Source organism: Pelodiscus sinensis, chromosome 24 (assembly GCF_049634645.1).
Source record: "Pelodiscus sinensis isolate JC-2024 chromosome 24, ASM4963464v1, whole genome shotgun sequence".
Taxonomy (NCBI): Eukaryota; Metazoa; Chordata; order Testudines; family Trionychidae; genus Pelodiscus; species Pelodiscus sinensis.
The window spans coordinates 4,512,808-4,536,711 of record NC_134734.1 but is presented as its reverse complement, the minus strand read 5'-3'; the positions used below and the strand labels follow the sequence as shown (position 1 = coordinate 4,536,711).

General features: G+C 49.9%; 1 protein-coding gene across 1 annotated transcript; it reads right to left on the bottom strand.

Annotated features, from left to right (window-relative positions):
• Positions 1-8,283: 8,283 nt before the first annotated feature.
• LOC102462463 (trypsin-like) lies at positions 8,284-22,401 on the bottom strand. The gene is made up of 6 exons (XM_075906921.1): positions 22,260-22,401; positions 21,250-21,338; positions 19,658-19,823; positions 16,244-16,497; positions 9,816-9,952; positions 8,284-9,335 (listed from the first exon to the last, which is right to left on the bottom strand). The coding sequence occupies exons 2-6, from the start codon at positions 21,293-21,295 to the stop codon at positions 9,177-9,179; spliced, it is 762 nt and encodes a 253-aa protein (XP_075763036.1). The 5' UTR covers positions 21,296-21,338; positions 22,260-22,401; the 3' UTR covers positions 8,284-9,176.
• Between the last annotated feature and the right edge of the window lie 1,503 nt (positions 22,402-23,904).

The following is a 23,904-nucleotide window of genomic DNA, read 5'->3' as shown; positions in this document are numbered from 1 at the left end:
CCTGAGACTCTGTGAAGTCCCCCCCCCACCACACCACACCTTTCTACTACTGCCCTCAAGACCCCACTCCCTACACCTTCTCCTGAAGCCCCACTCTCATGCCACCACTGCCCCGAGATACTCCATGCCCTTCCGCTCCTCTCGTCCCTTTGCCCTCTGGCACTCACCTCTACAGCCAGGGAAAGGTGAGGGGGACGCACATCTCCCCATTTTAAAAGCAACTGCTGCACGACCCGCTGCCCCCCAAGATTCCAGGGTGCATGTGAGGAGATTATTGTGTATTGGGGTTGTAGATATAGATCTTGTTGTTATAATACCTGAGTTAGGTCACTAAGGGTCAGTCCAGCCGGGTTGGGCTGGTTCTAGTTAATTCTTTGTTATGAAATAAATGGACACTTGCAACTGCTCAGGCTCTCTGTCTCTCCAGTGATTCTTCCTCAATTGTGCAACTCCACAGGATATAACAAAGCGGCGAGGAGGGTGGGATACCTGTGCTGCCTCCAGCAGCAGCAGAAGTAGAAGTCAATATAAGAAAACAAACCTTTTGCTGTTCTGGAAGGTGGGGGTGAGAACCGACAGCAACACAGTATGTCTACACTACAGAGCTTTGTCGGAAAAACGGCCGGTGGTCTGGCGGGACAAAAAGGAAAATCTGCCTCCCATGGAGCAGACTCCCGATGACCAAGGTGACACCCCGTCTGAAGGAGAAGGGCCCCGCTATGTTTTGTCTTTGCTGGGCGGCTCCCATGAATATGTGGGTAACCCCATTGTTGGGCAGCAAACCTGTACCTATGGAAGTGGACACCAGTGCAGCAGCTTCGTTGGTGTCAGACACGAGGTATAAGGAAAAGCTAAAGCACCTTCCGCTTAAGTCAAAAAAGACCGTTCTGAAGAGCATGCGGGAGAAGCGGTACCCCTCCAGAGCACAACTGATGTGAAGGTGGAGCTCAATGGACAGACGGCTGAATTGCCACTGTTCGTGGGGAAATCGTGGCGTAGGAAGATCCTGCTGAACGGGGCAGCCGTGCACAGGATGACTAAAGCAGAAACAGGTCTGACCGATGTATTAAAGAAACATGCTGCTGGTTTTGGAGAGGATCGGGGAAGTACGAGGAGAATCATTGTGAAACTAAACATTAAACCTGGCAGCCAGCCAAAATATCTGAAAGCCGGGAGGATGCCATATGGCTTTTCTTGCACAAGAAGGGGCAGTGTAGACGCTCCTTCTGGCGCAAAAGCCTCTTCTGCAAAAATGGCAGTTCATTAGATATGCAAATGAGGCTCAGCGATATTCCACGCTTTGCTTTTTTTGCATATTTCTGGGGCAAGAACCCGCCAGTGTAGACACAGCCCAATTGTACCAATATTGAAGAAGGATGGTTCCATTCAGATTTGCGGAGATTTTCAGGTCACTATTACCCCCGTAGTTTTGTGCAGAGTAACACCCCCTTCTCTTCATCGATGACGTCTTTGCGGGCCAGGCTAGGAGACAAAAATTCAGTAAGAGTGATCTGAGTCAAGCATATTTACAGATACACATTAAGAAGATGTCAACGGGGAGGGATAGCTCAGTGTTTTGAGCATTGGCCTGCTAAACCCAGGGTTGTGAGTTCAATCCTTGCGGAGGCCATTTAGGAATTTGGGGCAAAACTTTGTCAGGGATCGTACTTAGTCCTGCTGAGAAGGCAAGGGACTGGACTCAATGACCTTTCAAGGTCCCTTCCAGTTCTAGGAGATAGGCAATCTCCATTATATATAAAGAAGTCCCAAGAGGTGTTGATTATTGTGATGCATAAAGGGCATTAGGGTTCCTTACATCTCCATTTATAAATATGTCCCTAGCATTAGCCTGTACAGAGGCCCAGGAAATAAGCCAGAAATTGGTCATTCAAATCATTGGAAAGGTGTACAAGGAAATTTGCCTTTGGAAATAAGGAATCTGTTGAGGGAAAACATTACAGACAGGGAGAGACAATTAATGGCAGGGTGGAAGTTGGCAAATTTTACTCTACACAAAGATGAAACGGTTCTCCAAGCATATGAAATCACTGTACACACCAACGTAACTGGTAGAATCTATCCAGTGGTGTCTATGGGAAGCCAGCTCATGAAAAATTTAATTATTTATTCCACCGATCGCCATTCCTGGACATATTAAGAAAACCAACATTTAATATGGAAAATCACTGCCACCTTTCATTCAGTGTGTGGCCCGTTAAAATTTGGGATGTGTGTGGATGAAAATTTATCAGAAAGGGACAAATGTTTCTATGTAAAAGACTGTCATGATCATGAGAGATGGCCGGCAGCCTGGGGACTGAAGGGTTAACTATACCTAAGCCAGGTAGAGTCGGTCAATAGGAATGTTGGTAAGAATTTTAAACTGGGACAAAATAATTTTTTGGTTTTTTCCCTCCTTTCTCCCTGGGCAGTTTCTCTCCAGCTACTGAGGGGGACAGACATCATGTCAGTCTCCAAGAAAAGACTCTTCACTATGTGTAAGTAGGGTAAAGTTTAGATAAATCCATTAGGTTTTATTGTTTTATGGTTTGGGAATGGGATTCTGATGTCTGTACATTTAAAAAATGGGTTTTCCTCTCTTTTGCAACTAAAGTCTTGGCCCACGGTGGGGAGGGTCCCTCCATGAGTATATTAATTTGTGACTTTTCCATCTAGTCATTATGCTTGCAACAGAAATATTGTGGTGATAATAAAAATTCTTTTTCTTTTCTTTTTATTAACTTGGTATTGGTTAATTTTGTGTCCTGGGATTTTACTTTTGGGGGCTGAGATTTCTCAAGGTTTCTTTATTATTACAGTAAACTTCCGATAATCCGGCACCTTTAGAACCCGGAGGGTGCCGGATTATCAGATATGCCGGACTATCAGAAGGGGGGGCTATGAGGGGTCTGGAGTGGGGTGGGAGGGGATGCAACCCCAGACCTCTTATAGGCTGCCCTTACGATAGTCTGGCTCTGCCCCAGGCGTCCCTGATTCAGCCGCTGCTGGTCAGTTTCAGCAGCAGCTGAATCGGGGATGCCTGCAATAGGGCAGCTGGGGTGCTGCCGGGTTGGTCCCGTAGCGCTGCCTCTTGGGGCTGCGGGACCAACCCGGCAGCACCCCAGCTGCTCTTGGGGACGCGTGGGGCAGACCAGCTGGAGTGCTGCCGGGTTGGTCCCGCAGCGCCAAAGGACGGCGCTACAGGACCAACCCAGCAGCACCCCAGCTGCTCTTCCCCAGGAGTCCCCAAGTCAGCCGCTGCTGAAACAGATCAGCGGTTGATTCCAGGAAGACCTCTCTGAACTGTGCGCCTGGGCAGTACATTTACAATCGATTTCCTCATCAGAGGAGCAGCTACTCACCGAGCAACAACACAGGTGAGTAGCTGCGAGCAATGGTGGGAGCTGGGAGGTCGGGAGGGCTGAAACACCCCAGCCAGCTGACTGTGGCTTTCAGCTGAAAGAGGCTGCCCCGCGCTCCAGCTGATCGGCGGCTTCTCCTCTGCACCTGCCCAAGTGGAGCTTGGGCTGAGCACCATGGCCAGCTGGCCAGGCAGCCACTTCTCTTCCCTCCAGCCCGGCTGCCCTGCGCTCAGCCCAGGGAGGCTGCGTCTAGCTCCAGCTGTGCTGAAGCAAGCTTCTCAGGCTGAGCGCAGGATCACAGATGCCCATCTGATGGACTGTATACGACTAGCAATCTCAGACTACAGCCCAGACTTCAAGACACTGGCAGATACTGTTCAGTCACAGGTGTCACACTGAGACTTTGTTATTGGAAGGACAAATATATAATTATCAATACTTGATTTTAGATTTACAAAATAGCAGAGAACAAAATGTATAATTGTAAAGGCTTCATTTGACATTTAAATAGCATGAATTAAAAACAGGCCATTTATTTCATAACTATAAATATGTGATTTTACTTTTATATATTGCATAATTTAAAAATAAACTCTTTAACAGAGTGTATAAGGGCTGAGGAGAGCAAGTGATGGACAGGAAAATAGAGAGGGCGGGGCTTCAAGGAAGGGGCGGGGCTTCAAGAAAGGGGCGGGGTGGTAGATCTTCGCCTGTACTGAGGCAGTGGCCCACTTGGAAAACTAGATGGAAAACTAGATTGAAAGCAGCAGGGGGCCAGATTAGTGTCAGGACTGGGCATTACCTGATTAGCTGGAGGGAGCAAGGAAATTCCACAGCCACTGTGAGCAAGGGAGATACACCGGCCAGCCCTTTGTCTTTGGGATAGGGAATTCTAAAGTTGAGCACACAGGGCAAGGGGGAGGGGCAAGACTCGTGTTTGCCCAGGAAGGCTACAGCTTTTTCAATCAAAAAGCCCAACATTGTCAGGGTACACTTGCCATGGGTTTATTCCCATTGCTGATGTCAACCGTTGTAACCACTGTACTGCTGTTACTAAGAAGTGTCACAATGTGCAATGTGCATGGTATCAAAGTCAGACTCAGGACTCACAATTTTGTCAGACCACGCTGTTTATTAGCAAAGCCGCTCTGCTAATGTGAGCACCATGCAAGGCTCAAACCCCTTGACTTAAACAGACAAAAGAAAGCAAAATTAACAGGATTCCAAAAGGGGGCAAAACTCACATGATTCTCATGAGACTAGTCAGGTAACTTCATTTCCATATCAAGTCTCAGCAATCTCCTGTCCATATCTCCCTGGTTATCTCAATTACTTTCTGTCTAACACCTAATGTTCCTTTTCCTGATACCCCAGGCACACCTGGCTCCACTCTGATCCATCCTGCATACCTACAAACAACATTAACACAAGCTTCTCTTTCCAGTTCGGGGCCAAACAGTTTCCTTGAACCTATTCTATTATTACAGTATGTGAGCGGGTGTCCACGTCCTGGGCTGCCCACAGCAGCTCGGCACCACCCGCCCTCCATGCAAGGAGGGGCCATGCCCAGCACCTTTCGGGTGCAACGCCCTTCCCGGCGCTCCCTCCAACACTGAGTACCCTTTTTCCGCGGTACATGTACTTTCTTGGCCTTGGCCGGTGTCACGACCGATCGGGGGGTAGGGGGGCTCGGGCCCATCCCCACTCCGAGCCCCGACCCAGGGCCCTAAGACCCGGGGGGGAAGAGTTCCTCCCACGGTTCGGTTGGTGGGGGTTCGGTCCCCGCAATGCACCAACCCACAGGCCCTCCGCAACCGCACCCTGGGTCCCTTCCTATCTCCTGCGGCTAAGGAACCGGGGTCTCTCTGCTCCAGCCTCTCCCTCCCTCTGCGGGAGCCTTCCCGCGCTCCTCTCTCCTTCCGCCGGTGACCTCCTTTGAGCCGTCCTGCTGGCATCATAGCTGCCGTTGGGGGGGCAGGGCCATGCTGCCTCCAATCTCCTGCACCATCGGGGTGGGACTACATTTTGTTTTCATGGCTAAGGGCCAAGATGCCTACATTTTGGGGAATGAGGATACATACATTGTACCAGTGTGAACTGGATTTCAGACCATTGCCAAAGCTGGCGTGGATCAATTTAATTTCTTTACCTCTGAGCAAGGGCGTTGCTGTAATCACGAATGGGTGTTGGGTACAAATTTTGTGCAAAGGGGCCCATGTAAGGGGTCTACTGAAAGCTTATACTCTGTTGATTCTATGTATGATACTTGTGTACTTCTGTGATGGTTGTATGTGAAGTTATAGAATGGACTCTCTTCTTGTGTGTTAAAATGTTTCTGTCTGGAGGGACTAAGTGGGCGTGGACTGCCTACTGTGAAGCGTGCTTATTCAGTAAATGGCTGCTGTGCTAAGTAGCACTGCCTCATGAACAGTGACCCGAGATCTGCATCTGGAAAAATGCAAATCAGCTTGCATGGGACTGCTTGGATGGGACCAGCTCCAGTTGGGAGACACAAGGAACATCAAAGGACCCTCAGAGGCTGACACTAAGGACTGTTAAGCGAGCTGTTTGTACTGTCTTTGCTAACCGCCCGCAGCACGCACTCGGTGATCGATGTATGACAAGTGTTCACATTAAAAACCTTACTCTTCGCTTTTTCTTTTCTGGGTATGTCTACACTAACACCCTAGTTCAAACTACGGTGGCTAATGTAGGCATTCGAACTTGCAAATGAAGCCTGGGATTTGAATTTCCAGGGCTTCATTTGCATGTTGCCGAGCGCCGCCATTTTTAAATGTCCGCTAGTTCAGACTCCGTGCCCGTGGCTACATGCGGCACGAACTAGGTAGTTCGGATTAGGCTTCCTATTCCGAACTATCTGTACACCTCGTTCCATGAGGAATAGGAAGCCTAATCCGAACTACCTAGTTCGTGCCGCATGTAGCCGCGGGCACGGAGTCTGAACTAGCGGACATTTAAAAATGGCGGCGCCCGACAACATGCAAATGAAGCCCGGGAAATTCAAATCCCGGGCTTCATTTGCAAGTTCGAATGCCTACATTAACCACCCTAGTTCGAATTAGGGTGGTAGTATAGACATACCCTCTTTTATTAATATCCCTTTGGAGTTTGGATTCTAAAGAACTGTCCCAGTGTGATCTTGTGGGTAAGATCCAGAGTGTAAATTGACCTGGGAACTGTGGCTGGTTTCTTGGGACAGGAAGAACCCGTTCGGAGTTGGTGAGATTGGGTTCTATAACCTCTCACCTGTGTGCAGGCCCGGGGCTGACTGGGGCACAGAGAGACCTGGGACGTCTGAGGGGTTTTGCTTGTGAGGCTTCTTGCTGGCCAGATCGGAAGCTGAAGGTCTGTGGGTCTGGTTTGTGGCCTATTTGGGAAGGTCTCCAGTCTGGGGCTGAAAGAAGCCCTGAGTTTGAGCAATTTGCCCTGAGCGGATGCCCTCAGCCGTGCCCAGACCCAGCCTGGTCTGTCACAGTGGCCAGAGCAATGGGCAGGAATGCTCAGCCAATGGCTGTGCTAATTAGCAAGGAGCCAATAAAGCTCTAGGGGCCAATACTCACCTCCTCAGGAATGTGACTGAAACCTGAAAACCAGCCAGGGCCAAAGGGCTGCCAGCATGGGACACAGGGATAGGTTGTTGGATCACGGGACCTGCACTGACCTTTTCTGGCCAGGAAGATGCCAGGGGAGGTAGATAAGTGCCATGCGGCACCCTCCATCTGGTCTTCAGAAGCTTTATTCCAAAGCCTGGAAAGATAAGGTTTTGGGGTACTTTTTCAGGCCCCCACTTCTGCGTTTATGGGGAAAAGCCTTGAGAAAGACAAAGGAACCCAACGATGAATGTTTGATGTATCAGGTGCGTACACAGACGGTGGGAAGGGTGCAAACGCATCCTCCCATGGTTCCCCAAGGAAGCGTGCTCTGGCCGGCCAAGGGAAGGCAGGAGTTTCACACTGCCCGAGCCTCCCTCCCCTGTGATCTGGTCGGCCAAGGCAAGGCTGAGGCTGATTTCCCCGGCTCCCCCAGGAAAGAGGCTGGGGCTCAGCTTCAAAGGTGGTTGGTGAAGGTAGGGCTGGGGGAGGAAGCCCCGCCCCCATCTCCACCCCTTCTGCTAGGCCTCGCTCTTCCCCGCCCTTGCGAGGCAGGGCAGTGCACCATGCATGTGCTCCCCCTTTCCAACCACAGGGAAGGGAGGGGAGTGGGTGCGCGCTGGCCGCAGCCTCCCCAGCCCCGGTGGAAGGTGCTCCAAGTCACATGGCCAGCCAACCCCAGCTCAGCCTTGGAGCACCGGGGCAGGGAGGAGTCAGGGTGTGCAGCACCGCCCAGCCTGGCCCTGTCTCTCCAGCCCCAGAGCACCGGGAGGGCGAGTCAGGCGGGGGCATCAACACTCTGCCCCAGATCACCTCAGGCAGCTTACTTGGGGTAGTATGGGGGAGAGGTGCGTTTGCACCCAACGCTCCACATTTACAAAGAAAGCCTACACCCAGCAATGCCTGCCTGCTGCTGCCAGGGAACCCATCTCAGAGCTTCCCCATCCTCCTAGGGAAATTGTTTTTCCAACCTAGATCTCCCCCGCTGCAGCTTAGAGTTGGAAAGTTTTTCCTTCTCTCTTAGACTAGGTTTCATACCCTCACGTAACATCAAAACCAAAACTTAATGTTTCAAAATGCCAACGCTGCCCTGAAGCATGGGTTCTTCTCCTTTGCAAAACATTTTATGCAGCCAAAGGAGGCAGGGTTATAGGAATAAAATTCTTTTATTGTAGACCTGCAACGTTTCACCATGAGCAAAACCATTTTTATTTTTTTTAGCATTCTCGCTGTGCTGGAGGTTAAAAATGTCAGCTTTTCACACCCATTCACAATGGAGCTCCTTCTCCCCTCCCCCACCTTCTCCCCTTCCCTCCCTCTATCCGCCCTCCCTCTCTCCCACAAAAAGTGTGTTTTTCTCATGGAATGGGAGCCTCATGGGGAATAACAGTAGTTCGAATTAGGAGCTTTAATTTGAACTATCTACTCCATGCCGCCTGTAGCAGCAGGTAGTTTGAACTACGGGGCATTTAAAAATGGCAATGCCCGAGAACATGCAAAAGAAGCCCGGGGTATTTAAATTCTGGGCTTTATTTGCAATGTCGAATACCTACATTAGCTACCCTAGTTCAAAATAGGATGGCATTGTAGACATACCCTTAGTGTGGGCGCAGCACTTAGGAATTCGACCATGGGGGCAGATATTTCAAAATAAGGTCCTAGTGTAGACCAGGACCAAATGTTTAATCCATTCTCTTCATCTGGAAACCCACCTCACAGGCGTCAGGTGGATCTCGTGATGAGTACAGAGGTTTTGTGGTTGTCCGGCCAATCCCGAGATTCTAAAGCAAATCTCTTGATTTTTAAAGTCGGCCTTTGGATTTCTGAACTGCTCCTGTTCACTCCAGGCTGATTCAGGGCTTTTATGGTTTTTGGAAACCAGTTGAGAGAATTTCAAGCTGATCTCGTGTTTTCTAAACCAATCTCACAATCTCCAGGCTGATTTGGGCTTTTTATGCCACTTGCACATTTTTCATCCAGTTGCTAGATTGTGTCAGGTCTGTGTTGTAACTGCTGGCTGCTTTGGATTGGCCACTCCACAATACCCCAGGCGCAGTGCTATCCAAGCAATCTCTCCACACCTGACTCGGTATTCCCTGGGTGCTGTGGTGAGATGAGGCAAGGCATGGCGGGGACGGGGGCGGAGAGAGGGGGTTGGTGAGTTACTGTGGCAGGCGTGATGTGCTATGAGTCCTCCATCCTATTAAGTGGGCCTGTTCCCTATGGTGTCCCTCACCCACTGGACGGCTTTGCAGACATTGGCGTAGACCCCAGGCAGTCCCGGCTGGGCACAGACGGCTGTTCCCCAGGAGACCACGCCCTGCAGCATCCCCTCGCAGACCAGTGGGCCTCCGGAATCACCCTGCAAAGAAACACGGAGGTATCAGCAAACACAGGGACACCCAAGTGTATGTGCACAGCAGGGAGGTCCCGGCCCCTCCAGCAGGGGGAAGTAGACACACACACACACACATACACACACACAGACACACAACAGGCCCATCCCCTTCAGCAGAGGGTGACAGCCAGACAGACATACCACATGGGGCAGCAGGGACATACAGACAGGAAGGGTGTAAAGAGCAGAAATGGGTTTGGGTGAACCCAGTTTTCTCCACCAGTGCTGGGGGTCAGGGCAGGCCAAAGAAGTGACTGGAGCATTTAGGCCTTGGTGCAGCTGGGGGGCAGACTGGCTGCTCTTCCAGGGGGCAAGTAGACGAACTGACGACTGCCCCTCAGCAGCAGCCTGGAAGGATTTGGAGGTCGCCGGGGATAGGACAGTACCGAGCCCTGTGAGCGCCGACACCCGGCACCTGCCCCGATCTCCAAGGTTGCCCCTTACCTGGCATGAGTCTCTGCCGCCCTCTTCCACGCCGGCGCAGAGCATGTTCTCTGTGATCAAGCCCCTGTAACGCTCCTTGCAGCTGTCCTGGCTGATGCTGTAGATATCCGCGCACTGTAATTCATCGGGGAAGGTCTCTGGGCAATGACAGGAAAACACACTTGTGAGTAGGGTGCAAGAGACTTAAATTTAGTGTAAGGCCCTCAACTGGCATAGATCCACTGAGCCCCATGGGACGACGGCTGCTTGAGCCCAGCTCAGGATCTGGTTCCATTGACCCCACTGAAGCTACGGACCATTGACCCCAGCTGGGATCTGGCCCATTGACTCCAATGGAGCTACAGCCCCTTAACCCCAGCTAGGATCTGGCTCTGTTGACCCCATAAGAGCTATAGCCCAATGACCCCAGCTGGGATCTGCCCCATTATCCTCAATGGAGCTATTCTGCATTGGCTCCTGTTGGGATCTGTCCCATTGACTCCAGTGGAGCTACAGCCCATTAGAATCATAGAATCATAGAACTGGAAGAGACCTCAGAAGGTCATCAAGTCCAGCCCCCTGCTCTAGGAAGGACCAATTCCAACTAAATCAACCTGGCCAGGGCTTTGTCAAGCCGAGACTTAAACACCTCTAGGGATGGAGACTCCACTACTTCTCTAGGTAACCCATCCCAGTGCTTCACCACACTCCTAGTGAAATAGTTTTCCTAATATCCAACCTGAACCTCTCCCACCACAACTTGAGACCATTGCTCCTTGTTCTGCCATCTGTCACTACTGAGAACAGCCTCTCTCCATCCTCTCTGGAACCTCCCTTCAGGAAGTTGAAGGCTGCTATCAAATCCCCCCTCACTCTTCGCTTCTGCAGACTAAACAGACCCAAGTCCCTCAGCCTCTCCTCATGGGTCATATGCTCCAGCCCCCTAATCATTTTGGTTGCCCTCCGCTGGACCCTCTCCAATGCGTCCACATCCTTTTTGTAGTGGGGGCCCAGAATACTCCAGATGCGGCCTCACCAAAGCTGAATAAAGGGGAATGATGACAGCTCTGGATCTGCTGGCAATGCTCCTCTTAATGCAACCTAATATGCCATTAGCCTTCTTGGTTACAAGGGCACACTGTTGCCTCATATCTAGCTTCTCATCCACTGTAACCCCCAGGTCCTTTTCTGCAGAACTACTCCTTAAGTGGTTGGTCCCCAGCTTGTAGCTATGCTTGGGATTCTTCCATCCCAAGTGCAGGACTCTACACTTGTCCTTGTTGAACCTCATCAGATTTCTAGTGGCCCAATCCTCCAATTTGTCTAAGTCATTCTTTTCCCTATCTCTGCCCTTAAGCGTATCTACCTCTCCCCCCAGCTTAGTGTCATCTGCAAACTTGCTGAGGGTGCAATCCATCCCCTCATCCAGATCATTAATAAAGATATTGAACAAAACCGGTCCTAGAACCGAATCTTGTGGTACTCCGCTAGAAACCGACCGCCATCCTGACATTGAGCCATTGATCAGTACCCGCTGGGCCCGGCCTTCTAGCCATCTTTCTATCCATCTTACCATCCATTTATCCAATCCACAATCCCTTAACTTGCTGGCAAGAATATTGTGGGAGACCGTATCAAAAGCCTTGCTAAAGTCTAGGTATATAACATCCACTGACCCCAGCTGAGATCTGTCCAGTTGACTCCAGTGGAGCTATGGCCCATTGACCTATCTGGGATCTGCCCATATTCCTGTTCTAAAACAGGAGATATTTGACTAACAGAAAGCCAGAAAAAACCCTCCTTTCAGGTCAAACAAGTCGTTATTTTGGGATACCAAATGTTGCGATATTTTAGTTTTCCTTGTGACCAGAAACATGTCTGTGACATTTTAAAACCAACGAGTAGTCCTCCGGCACATTAGAGACTTCCAAAAATACATAGTGTCATGAGTTTCTGTGAGTTAAGCCCAAAGAAGTGGGCTTTTAAGTTGCAGATAACATGAGACTTCATAATGTTTTACAATTGCTCTGAAATCAAATGGAAATTTCCAAAGAAAATGTATTGTATAGAAAAAACTGCCATTGTGTCTCTGTGCATTCAAAATGCAAAGTTTGTGTGTGTGTGTGTGTGTGTGTGTGTGTGTGTATGTGTGTAATTTTTTTCTGAAACAAATGAGATATACAGTCATACCGGAATACAAAATATATCAGAAGGATCGAACAGGTCGTGCTTGGGGAGAGGGGAGTGGCACTATATGTGAAAGAAAAGGTAGAATCAAATGAAGTAAGAATCTTAAAGGACCTTCGATGGTCCATAGAATCTCTAGGGCTATGTCTACACTGGCGACATCTTGCTCCAGAGCTATGCAAATGAGGCTAAGTGTGGACTTTTGCTGAGCCTCATTTGCATATCTAATGAGCCGCCATTTTGTGGAAGAGGTTCTTGCACAAAAAGGAGCTGTCATCACTGCCCCTTCTTGCACAAGAAAACCCACTTGCACATTGACGATATTCCTGAAAATAATCACTGTAGCAGCATTGCGCAAGAGGGTTTTCTTGTGCAAGAAGGAGCAGTGTAGACAGCTCCTTTTTGCGCAAGAGCCTCTTCTGCAAAAATGGTAGCTCATTAGATATGCAAATAAGGCTCGGTGATATTCCATGCATAGCCTCATTTGCATAGCTCTGGAGCAAGATCGCGCCAGTGTAGACATAGCCTATGAGTAGTAATTCCATGCTCCAGTACTAAAAATATAAAGGAAGGGATATATTATAGACCATCTGAGCAGAACAGTGATAGTGGCTATGAAATGCTGAGGGAGATTACAGAGGCTATCAAAAGAAAAAACTCTCTAATAGTGGGGGATTTAATCTAACCCCATATTGACTGGGTCCACGTCACCTCAGGACGGGATGCAGAGGTACAATTTCTTGATACCTTAAATGACTGCTTCCCCCAGGACCAGATGGCATACATCCAAGGGTTCTAAAAGAACTCAAATGGGAAATTGCTGAACTGTTGACTTTGGTTTGTAACTTATCATTTAAATCAGCTTCCGTACCTAATGACTGGAAGATAGTTAAAGTGACGCCTATATTTAAAAAGGGCTCTAGAGATGATCCTGGCAATTACAGACCGGTAAGTCTAAAGTCAGTACCGGGTAAATTAGTTGAAACCCTAGTAAAGAATAAAATTGTCAGGCACATAGATGAACGTAATTTGTTGGGGGAAGTCAACATGGTTTCTGTAAAGGGAAATCATGCCTTACTAATCGGCTAGAGTTCTTTGACGGGGTCAACAAACAGGTGGACAAGCGGAATCCAGTGGATGTAATGTACTTAGATTTCCAGAAAGCTTTTGAGAAGGTCCCTCTCCAAAGGCTGTTAAGCAAAGTGAGTTGTCATGCGATAAGAGGGAAGGTCCTTTCATGGACTGATAACTGGTTAAAAGACAGGAAACAAAGGGTGAGAATAAATGGTCAGTTTTCTGAGCAGAGAGAGGTAACTAGTGGGGGCCTCCATTGGTCTTGGGACCAATCCTATTCAAGTTGGGCTCGTCTACACTGGTCCCTTTTCCGGAAGGGGCATGGTAATTTTTGAGATCGTAATAGGGAAATCCGCGGGGGATTTAAATATCCCCCGCGGCATTTAAATAAAAATGTCCGCCGCTTTTTTCCGGCTTTTAGAAAAGCCAGAAAAGAGCGTCTACACTGGCCAGATCCTCCGGAAAAAAAGCCCTTTTCCGGAGGATCTCTTTTTCCTACTTCAAAGTAGGAATAAGAGATCCTCTGGAAAAAAGCCCTTTTCCGGAGGATCTCTTATTCCTACTTTGAAGTAGGAATAAGAGATCCTCCAGAAAATGGCTTTTTTCCGGAGGATCTGGCCACTGTAGACGCTCTTTTCTGGCTTTTCTAAAAGCCGGAAAAAAGCGGCGGACATTTTTATTTAAATGCCGCGGGGGATATTTAAATCCCCCGCGGATTTCCCTATTACGATCTCAAAAATTACCATGCCCCTTCCGGAAAAGGGGCCAGTGTAGACGTAGCCGTTATGTATAAATGATCTAGAGAAAGGGGTAAACAGTGAAGCAGCAAAATTTGCAGATGATGCCAAACTGCCCAAGATAGTTAAGACCAAAGCAGACTGTGAAGAGCTTCAAAAAGATCTCACCAAACTAAGTGATAAGGCAATAAAACAGCAAATGAAATTAATTGTTGATCAATGTAAAGCTATGCATATTAGAAAAAACAATCCCAACTACACTGTTAGTAGGGATTTAATAACAACAAAAATGCACTGAAACAAAATGGAGACTGAATCTAAAAGGACAATCCAAAATGGAGTTCTGGTGCATGATGGGACTTTAAAATGGAACCCAACCGACTGTGAGGACTTTTGCCACCAAAACACCCTTTGCACACAGCACGTGTCCCTGCACACCGCACCAGTCATCTGCACCCAGCACCACGTGTCTGCACACAGCACTACACCCTGATTGCACTCAAGACCATGGGAGTTTCCCGCCTTAGATTCCATAAAACCTAGAAGCCTGAGAAGATCTGGTCGGCAGTTTCTCACTACACCTGGAGAAGAAGGAGTCATGTCACAGAGGAGACCGTGGTGAAGGCCCAGTCTAACCTGCCTGGTTCTACTCCTGCCGCCTTCAGGGTGCTTCGGCCCACACTATGGTGAAAGCCCAGTACTGTGAGCCCTAGCTACCTGATAGCCAACCCAACATCATCGGGATGGCATAGAGCCTTCGGCATCAGCTGTGGTGAAGGCCCTCCTGGTGTTCAACATTGCTCTTCGGTCAAGTCGCGCATCTGTCAGCCTTACAAGCAGAGGCTAACACCATCAAGCATCTATACCTCACCAAGGACACCTCAGTGCTCCTCCCCTGACAGCTACCTCAGCTAAAGGGTTGCAGGTCCTGAACATCAGCCACCACTGACAGACTGAGTACAACAGGTATTTTGTTCCTGTCCTCTTTTATTTTCAGAGGGTGAGGGGTTGGTTATTGATTTAGTGTTGTGTTTATTACCTGTTGTATTCAATACAGGTTTGTATTTTTCAAACATAAGAGCAGAGTCTGTGTTTATTAACATCTGAGAGATCCACTGGTGATAGATACAGTGGGTTCCAGGCCGGATCTCCTTCTGGGACAAAGGCATCTACCACATAGTCAGCAGGCCCCAGTCTAAATTGGTTTACTAGTGCACCTTTGCTGGTAACAACACGTACAATATGATGGGGACTTATTTAGCTACAACTACTCAAGAGAGAGATCTTGGAATCCTTGTGGATAGTTCTTTGAAAACATCCACTCAGTGTGCAGAGACAGTCAAAAAAGTAAACAGAATGTTGGTAATAGTGAAAAAGAGGATAGAGAATAAGACAGAAAATATCTTATTGCCTCTGTATAAAACCATAGTAAGCCCACATCTTGAATACTGCGTACAGATGTGCTCACCTCTTCGCAAAAAAGATCTATTGTCATAGGAAAAGGTTCAGAAAAGGGCAACAGAAATGATGAGGGGTTTGAAACGGGTCCCATATAAAGAGAGATTAAAAGACTGGGACGTTTTAGCTTAGAAAAGAGGAGATTAAGAGGGTGATTTGATAGAGGTCTATACAATCACAACTGGTATGGAAACAATTTGCATAAGGATAAGATATTTACTTATTCCCACAATATAAGAACTAGGGGTCATGAAATAAAATTAATAGGCCTCAGGTTTAAAACAAACAAAAGCAAGTTTTTCTGGACTCAGTGCACACTCAACCTGTGGAACTTCTTGCCATAGGATGTGGTGAAGGCTTGAACTTTCACAGGGTTCAAAAAAGAGCTAGATAGATTCATGGAGGTTAGGTCCATCAAGGGCTATTAGCAGGGTAGCCAAACCCTGGCCAGCGCCACTTGCCAGCCCCGCGCTGCGCATGCGCAAGACTGGCACTGTGCATACGCAAAGCGCTGGTGAATGGGGCTTGTAGCACGACCGGCTAAAATCTCCTTGCAACGGGCAAGTAGATTCAGCAATTTGTCGAGCCCTGGCTATTAGCCAGCATGGGTAGGAATGGTGTCCCTGGCCTCTGTTTCTCTGGAGGTGGGTGACAGGGGAGGGATCATGTGAGGATTACCTGGGGTGACCCCTCCCTCTGGGGCATCTGGCATTGGCCACTGTCGGCAGTCAGGACACTGGGCTAGATGGACCTTTGGTCTGACCCTGTCTGGCCGTTCTTATGTTCTTATATTCTTGTGAGATCTCCCCAGATGTTGGTGTTGTCGAAGCTCCATTTTGCAGCAACAATTGTTTCAAGTTGAAAAAATGTCCCGTGTGAGAAGCCAAAGACTGTTGACAACCCGTTAGCAAGGTCTCCCTAACGATCATCAACCCCCTTCCCGACGCTGAGCCCAACCTCAATCCTTCCCTTCCACTTCCCAAGGCTCCTTACGTTGCGGGGTCGTGATGGTGCCCCATCCTGACACAGTGCACTTTGTTCCAGGCGCAGGACACTGGGTCGCCAGGCCGATTGTTTTCACGTTGTTGTTGAGTTCAGCCGATTCATCCAACTCCAGGAGCATGAAGTCGTTGTCCTTAAGGTGGCTATTATACCCCGGGTGCACGATGATATTTTTAACTCCTCGAATCTGTTCTGTGCCTTCGTTCGTCTTCAGATTATAATCCCCCAGATGCACCCGCACTGACCTGCGTGGAGACAGGGCAAAGGAGGAGATCAAGGGGAGGCGAGTCAAAGCTCATGGCACGCAAGCAAGTAGTGTTGGGCCACGAGTGGATTTCCTGGGGCAGAGGCGACCTCTGAGACCTCCCCATCTTGGGTCCCGTATGACTCAGTTTGACTCAAGAGACATCTGATCTTGGTTTTTTCTTGGCACACACTTCACCTTCACAGAACTGAGCAGAGCCATGGGGAAGGGGCAGGCCACAGACACAAAAATACAAGTATTGATTATTTTATACACAAGTTTCACCCTATGCATGTGTTCTCCATTTCCATGGTATTGTGCACTGCATAGTTGGTCCAGTTATTTTTAGGCCCAATGGCTGGACATAAACTGCTTTGTTCTCCTGCCACACCTACGCAATATAGTTCATTAGTTGTTCCCTGGTCTGATGAATCCCCTTCCTCACATTCTTAGCCACTGTTGCTGACACGGCTGTTTCTTCTGACCAGCTTTACCCATCTGAAATAACCTCGAAATAAGCTATGTAAGTTGTGTAGATTATTTCCAGTTAAGGGTACAGTATAGATACATCCTGAGTTATGCTAAACAGGCATTATCATACTTGAATAATAATAATAATTAATATTCAGAGCTTGACAAACGGCGGCGAAAGCCACTCGCCAGCCCCGCACTGCGCATGCACACACCGCTGGTAAATGGGACTCCAGGTTGAAATCTACTCGCCACAGGTGAGTAGATTCAATAGTTTGTTTATCCCTGATAATAATAATAAATGAAAACATACTAATCATAATTTGCCTCTGAGCCTATTTCTCTCAGAGGGCCCTGTTAGTTTATTTTGAGAACATTTTCGCAACAACCAAAATAAACTTTTCTCCTCTGACATTCGGATTTACTGGAGAAGTAGAAATTCTTTAACCCAGATTTGCTCTTTGCCATTCTCAGTGCTACCACATGGAGGTGTAACTTGGGATGAGCGACCATAGTGCACTGGATGAGTCAAAAGTAAAACGAACCATATTTAGTGGGTCTCATGAGTAGGGGGAGCCGAGGACAGTGTGAAAGGCCAGGTCATGTTTTTTCAGGTGGGGGTAGGGTTGCATACAGAGGGCAGACCTTCTATAGTGGGATTATCCCAATATTGCTGGGACATCTGGTCCCTCCAAGCCAAAACCCAGGGGCAAAGGATCCCCGATCAGTTTATGAAAGATGGAGCTGTATATAACCAAGCACCCAACCTCCATTCACACAGCTACCCTGGTGTCCACCTCCACGCAGCTTCTCCTGGTGGCCTGAGGTTTGGGGCTTCTTTCCTCCTCCCTCCACATGCTGCTTGGGGGCTTCAAGAAGGTCGGAGCAGAGCTGCAGAGGCTGGGAGCTCCTCTCTGGCCCCAGTCTGGCCCTCCCATGCTGCTGCCAGAGAAGAGCAGTCGGATGTGGAGTGCGGGGGCAGGCAGGGAGAAGCCCTCCATGGACAGGAGAGAGAAGCCCAGAGAGGAACCCACAGTGATGTGCAAGCCCGTCCTCAGGCAAACCAGCCCACACGGCTGAGTACGTCCTGAATTTATGGGGCATTTTTTCATTACCAAAGCAGCCGTTTTCACCCAAAATCATAAATTCCATCCCTAGGCTTACATGAACTACCCGGCTGCCTAAGGCTCCTGAAAAACTGGCCCTTTCACAAGGTGCTAGCCAGACGGGAAGTAAACTGCCTTGTAGGATGTTACCCCAGGAGCAAACACCTTTGAAATAGATCTACATGGAGAATGTCCGTAACCCCAGAGACCAAAAGGTACCTGTGCACACACATAAGGGCAACAAAACAGCAAATGAAATTAAATGTTGATCAATGTAAAGCGATTCACTTTGGAAAAAATCATCCCAACTACAAGTACAATATGATGGGGACTCATTTAGCTACAACTACTCAAGAGAGAGATCTTGGAATCCCTGTGGATAGTTCTCTGAAAACATCCACTCAGTGTGCAGCGGCAGTCAAAAAAGTAAACAGAATGTTAGGAATAATGAAAAAGGGGATAGAGAATAAGACAGAAAATGTCTTATTGCCTCTGTATAAAACCATAGTACGCCCACATCTTGATTACTGCGTACATACGTGCTCCCCTCATCACAAAAAAGATCTATTGGCACTGGAAAAGGTTCAGAAAAGGGCAACAAATAATGAGGGGTTTGGAAGGGATCCCATATGAAGAGAGATTAAAAGACTGGGACTTTTTAGCTTAGAAAAGAGGAGAGTAAGAAGGGGATAAGATTGAGGACTATAAAATCGTAAATAGAATGTTAGGAATAATTAACAAGGAGTCCTGTGGCATCTTAAAGACTCACTAACTTATTTGGGCATGAGCCTTCCCAAGGTGAGTCCTTAAGGTGCCACATGATTCCTCGGTGTTTTTGCTGACAGACTCCCACCGCTCCCCCTCTGAAAATTGTGTGCAAGGTGCATTGTTATGATATCACACTCCTATCAGCCCACAGCCCAAGCCTAGACCCCCGAATGGAGAGGGGATGTGGGGAATAGTTGATGACAATGTTATCCCTGGAATGAATGTGTGGTGTTTGGCTGAAGCGGAAGCGCTCTCAAAATGCAGGTGACCTTTCTAGTGCTCTGTAAACACGGCCTGTCCTGAAGATAGCTCTGTCCTTCACACTCTCCCCTCCCCTCTGGGCTGAATTCTGCGAGGGGACCTCCAGACAGCGGAGCTATTTTGGGATTCCAGAAGAATCTCAAAATAGCAATTCCGTGTCTTTAAACGCATTTTTATTTCAAGATCTATTTCAAAATACTGGGTACGCTATTCCGCACCATGAGGGTTACGGGACCGGTCGGAATAGTGCTGTATTTTGAAGAACCAGGGGGATGCTCCAAGGACTGATGCTGGCAAGTGCCGGGGGGTGAGCTTCCTTCTGCCCACACCACTGGGGAGAGCCATACGGGTCTGCCGCCTCCAGGCTGGGCAGCCACATGTAAGGGTGCAGAGAAGAGCCACAAAATGGTGCAAGGGCTGGAAAAACGGGAGGGTTAGGCTGAGATTTGGGAGGGGCAGTGGGACACGTCGGCACAGACGGGGGGACCCCAAGGAGAAGATAAGAACTGGGGACATGGCCTCCTCCTTCCTCCCCCCACCTCCATGCCAACTTACCAGATGTTTCTGCGGCAGCTTGCTGCAGTCATCACCCATTTCCTGTCTACCAGGCTCCCGCTGCAGAGGATGTGGCCGTCCTTCACGAGAGCCACTTGGTAGGGCCGGGAGCCGGGGATGCAGGGCATCCCACCAGGGACTATGCGTTCCACTCGTTGTAAGGCTGCTGTGGAGAGAGGTTCACGTCAGCCAGCAGCCGGCCAGGGGCCGGGTGAGCATCAGCCACGGCCGAATGAATTGACTGGTAGCAGAAGGGCCATGAGCATCCGTCAGCTGCCACTTGTGCACAGCCGTGCAGAGCACGAGGTGACCTGAGGCTGTCCTAGGTAGAACCGGCTCATAGGCCACACAGGGTTCAACACCCCCATTTCTGCGCAGCTTGCCATGGGGCAGGGAGAGCGGCTCTGTCTTTCTCCTGATGTGCTTCCCCCTGGCACGCTCGGCCCTGCAGCAGAAAGGACACGGGGCAGCCGCCCACCATGCAGCCCCATCAGCCAGGCCGTGTGGTTGCTGCCAGAGCTGGAACCAAGACCCTGGTGAGGCTCGCCCGGCAGGGACAGGGAGGGAGGGAGGAGAATTGTTAGCGGACACAGAGGTGTGCACCTTGTAGGGAATGGAGCTCCCTGGTGGGCGGGGCTCATTAGCAGCTGGGGGTGTGGCCTGGCAGGGGTTCATGGCCCCCCACCGCTCTGTGGACCAGTGATTGGGAACTGCGGCCCTAAAGTCAGGAAAGCGCCTTTTGCTGTTCCCAAGAAAAAGCACCCAAGAAAAAGCTGATCAAATGATCGGTCTCCGGAAATCACCGTTAGCACAGGCTCAGCACTGCCCAGAGTCGGTCACCGAGTGGCATTTCTCGGCTTTGCCGCAAAACAAATAATTGAAACTTTTTTCTTCCTATTGGAAAATGCCATTTGGCTGAAGCTGAAAATGTCTGGAAATGAGCTGGTAGCCAGGCGACTTCTTTTATCAGATCCAAACAAATCAACCTCTCTGGGCCGGGCTCCACAATCAAACTACAGCTCCCAGGATGTCTCTTAGCCCGGGACTCCCATGATGCACTGGCTTCTCCTTATCTAGTGGTGCCTGGTGAGTCATGGGATGTGTATCTGACATTACTGGAAAAAAGCCATTTTGATATTTTAAAAATAGTTTTCTACGCATGATTTTTTTTTTCTTAAAAGAATTAGCGTCCTATTCGAAATGGCGCTCTGCTCTGTATGTTTTTACAAAAGCTTTGCATGTAAAGACATTGACGTCTCAGAGAAGCAGATTTTTCTCCCCCAAAAACATTCCAGTTTGTGGGAAATTTCAAAATTCTTCCCTTCTGTCCTGACGCGGGACGAAAACCCCTTGTGAAATCAGGGCTCCCAGACGGCCCCACAAGCAATGGAGGCTCATCAGCGAGGAGGCCTGTCTATGTTAATCCCCTTTCGCAACCAGTGGAACCGATTTAGGCACTTCCTGGAACTCTGCGCTTCCTGAAAAGCAACTTCTCTTGTGCCATGTCTGCGACACTCCTGTAGGGCCTGTGTCGAAACTGCAGAACCCTCCCACCCCACCCAACGGTGGCTTCTCGCCAGGCTCTTCCCTACCTGCTGCTGCCCCGGCGACCAGCGTGGCGAGGATCAGGAGCTGCATGGCGGCCGTGGTGATGGGAAGAGTCGTCGACGTCGCTGGTTTACTGCAGGGAGAGAGCAACAGGGAATCGTTGGCTGGGGGTGTCTTGAGGAGGACGGGTGACACACAGGTAAGGGGCTCGCCTAGGAGTCAGGAGTGAGCAAGCTGTTTCCCTGCCCCGCAGCTACCCTGCCTGTACCGTAGGGCGATAGCAGAGCCCCACATGGATAAACACACTGGGAAAACAGGTTCAGGGGCCTGTGTCCCCCAACTCGGTTCCATCGACCACAAGGCTTCCCCAGGGGCACGTTCCATGGAAACTTCTGATCTGTTGTGGGGGGAGGGATGAAATCTTAAGCCAGCCGGCAAAGATCTCCATGAGCTGGCCTGAGCCCACCCCTCTCCTCCTAGTTCCCCTTCTCATGCGTTGCCACAGTAACAGAGCCCCCACTTCCCCCAGCAGCTCTACAACACAGAAATGAATAGCTCTCTGGTGCCGGGTGGCTTCCATCACGGCAGCACCCCAGGTCAGGTGCTGTGCTTACCCCACAACTGTTTGTGAGGCTGGGCAGGGCTACAGTCCCCATTGCACTGCTGGGAAACTGAGGCACAGAACAGCTATGTGACTTGGCCGATGTCCGACAGGGAGGCAGCAGCAGCCCAGCGATTAGAAGCCATGTCTCCCTAGTACCGGCAGAGCCGTTAAGCTGCCAAACCGTCCGTCCTCCCTGAGCAACCCATCCCACCCCACCCCCAATAACAGCAGTGCCCCTATCCTCTGAAAATGGGGTGATGCTCTGGCAGCCCATAATCACCCTCATAGCAGTGAGATGCCTCCCCATGATCTTCTCAGTAACAGCGGGATGTCCTGGACTAGCTCCCTGCACCACTCTCCAAGCCACAGCAACCTCCTGCGCACCCGTCTGACATGCCCCCGCCCCCGCCAGACATGCTGATGACAGGGGCTGGAGGGGCCCCGTGTTACCTGTAGCTCCTGGCAGGGCCCTCAGGACCAGCGAGTCCCCAGCAGTTGTGACTTGGAAAAAGCTGAGAAGCCTCCTGTATGGGTCCATTTATATGCTGGGGAAAAGGCCGTCCCTGTGAGTCACTGTCCTCAGTGGATCTAAACAAATGACCAATGTTTTATCCACTGGGTGTCTCCCTCCACCCCCAGCCACCTGGCTGCCATCGGTTGGTGCCGGGAAGTGGGGAAGGGAACCAGATTTTCCTCCCATCTCTGTTGGGAACCCGGCAGGAAGCCCTCGGAACGGCACCTTCTCGGAACAGCAGTGGCCAAACCTGCCTCCCTGCACCTCCCGCCCTGCTCCAGAATGTGTTTTTCCTCCTCCCTTCCTGGTGTCCTGGCCTGGCCCGACTGTGGTAACCAGGCCCTGCTTCCTGATAAATGGCCTGTTGTCTGATGGCCAAGCTGACACCCCGTCTGATGGGACAAAAAGGAAAATTTGCATCGAACAGACTCCTGATGACCAAGGTTACACCCCGTCTGAAGGAGAAGGGCCCTGCGATGTTTTGTCTTTGGCCAGGGGCTCCCATGAATTCGGGATAACCCCATTGTTGGGTGGCAAACCTGTACGCATGGAAGTGGACACCGGAGCAGCAGTTTCATTGGTGTCAGACACGAGGTATAAGGAAAAGCTAAAGCACCTTCCACTTAAGGCAACAAAGATCGTTCTGAAGACGTATGCGGGAGAAGCAGTACCCCTCCAGAGCACTACTGATGCTAAGGTGGAGCTCAATGGACAGACGGCTGAATTGCCACTGTTTGTGGTGAAAGGCCATTACCCAGCCTTCATGGGGAGATGATGGCGTAGGACGATCCCGCTGACGTGCACCGGATGACTAAAGCAGAAGCGGGTCTGACCGATGTATTAAAGAAATATGCTGCTGGTTTTGGAGAGGATCGGGGAAGTACGAGGGGAATCATTGTGAAGCTGAACATTAAACCCAGCAGCCAGCCAAAATATCTGAAGGCCAGAATTGTGCCATATGCCATCAGGCCAAAAGATGAAGCTGACCTGGAGCACCTACACAGAAATGGAGTCCGAATACCAGATTTGCAGAGATTTTAAGGTCACTTTTAAGGTCAGTGTTGTGTGCAGAGTAATACCCCCTTCCCTGCGTCGATGACGTCTTTGCAGGCCAGGCTGGGCAACAAAAGTTCAGCAAACCGCTAGTTCGAACTTAATTATAATTAGCGGAGCACTTAATTCAAACTAGGTAAACCTCATTCCATGAGGACTAACGCCCAGTTCGAATTAAGCAGTTCGAATTAAGGGCTGTGTAGCCACTTAATTAGAACTAGTGGGAGGCTAGCCCACCCCAGCTTTCCTTGGTGGCCACTGTGGGCACCACCAGGGAAACTCTTCTGCCCCCCTCCCGGCCCCGGAACCCTTAAAGGGGCATGTCTGGCTACGGTTCCTGTGCCAGGTGCAAGCCTGCCAGCACCCAGCCAGCAGACCCTGCACCTGGCACAGCTGGAGCCAGCCACCCGCTGCCACCCAGCCCTCTGCCTCTTCCCGGGACCAGGCTGGCGGCTCCCGGGAGCCTGCCTGGGCCCGCAAGAGGCGGGCACCCACCTGGTCTAGTGCAGACATCGTGGACCTCATCCA

What these genes read in the sequence shown, in the direction of transcription:
- LOC102462463 (XM_075906921.1), bottom strand. Translation starts at nt 21,295, where the DNA reads ATGCAGCTCCTGATCCTCGCCACGCTGGTCGCCGGGGCAGCAGCAG. An exon ending in GGTCGCCGGGGCAGCAGCAG is followed by an intron (nt 19,824 to 21,249) that starts GTAGGGAAGAGC and finishes CTCTCTCCACAG; the next exon opens with CAGCCTTACAACGAGTGGAA. An exon ending in CACCATCACGACCCCGCAAC is followed by an intron (nt 9,953 to 16,243) that starts GTAAGGAGCCTT and finishes GTCATTGCCCAG; the next exon opens with AGACCTTCCCCGATGAATTA.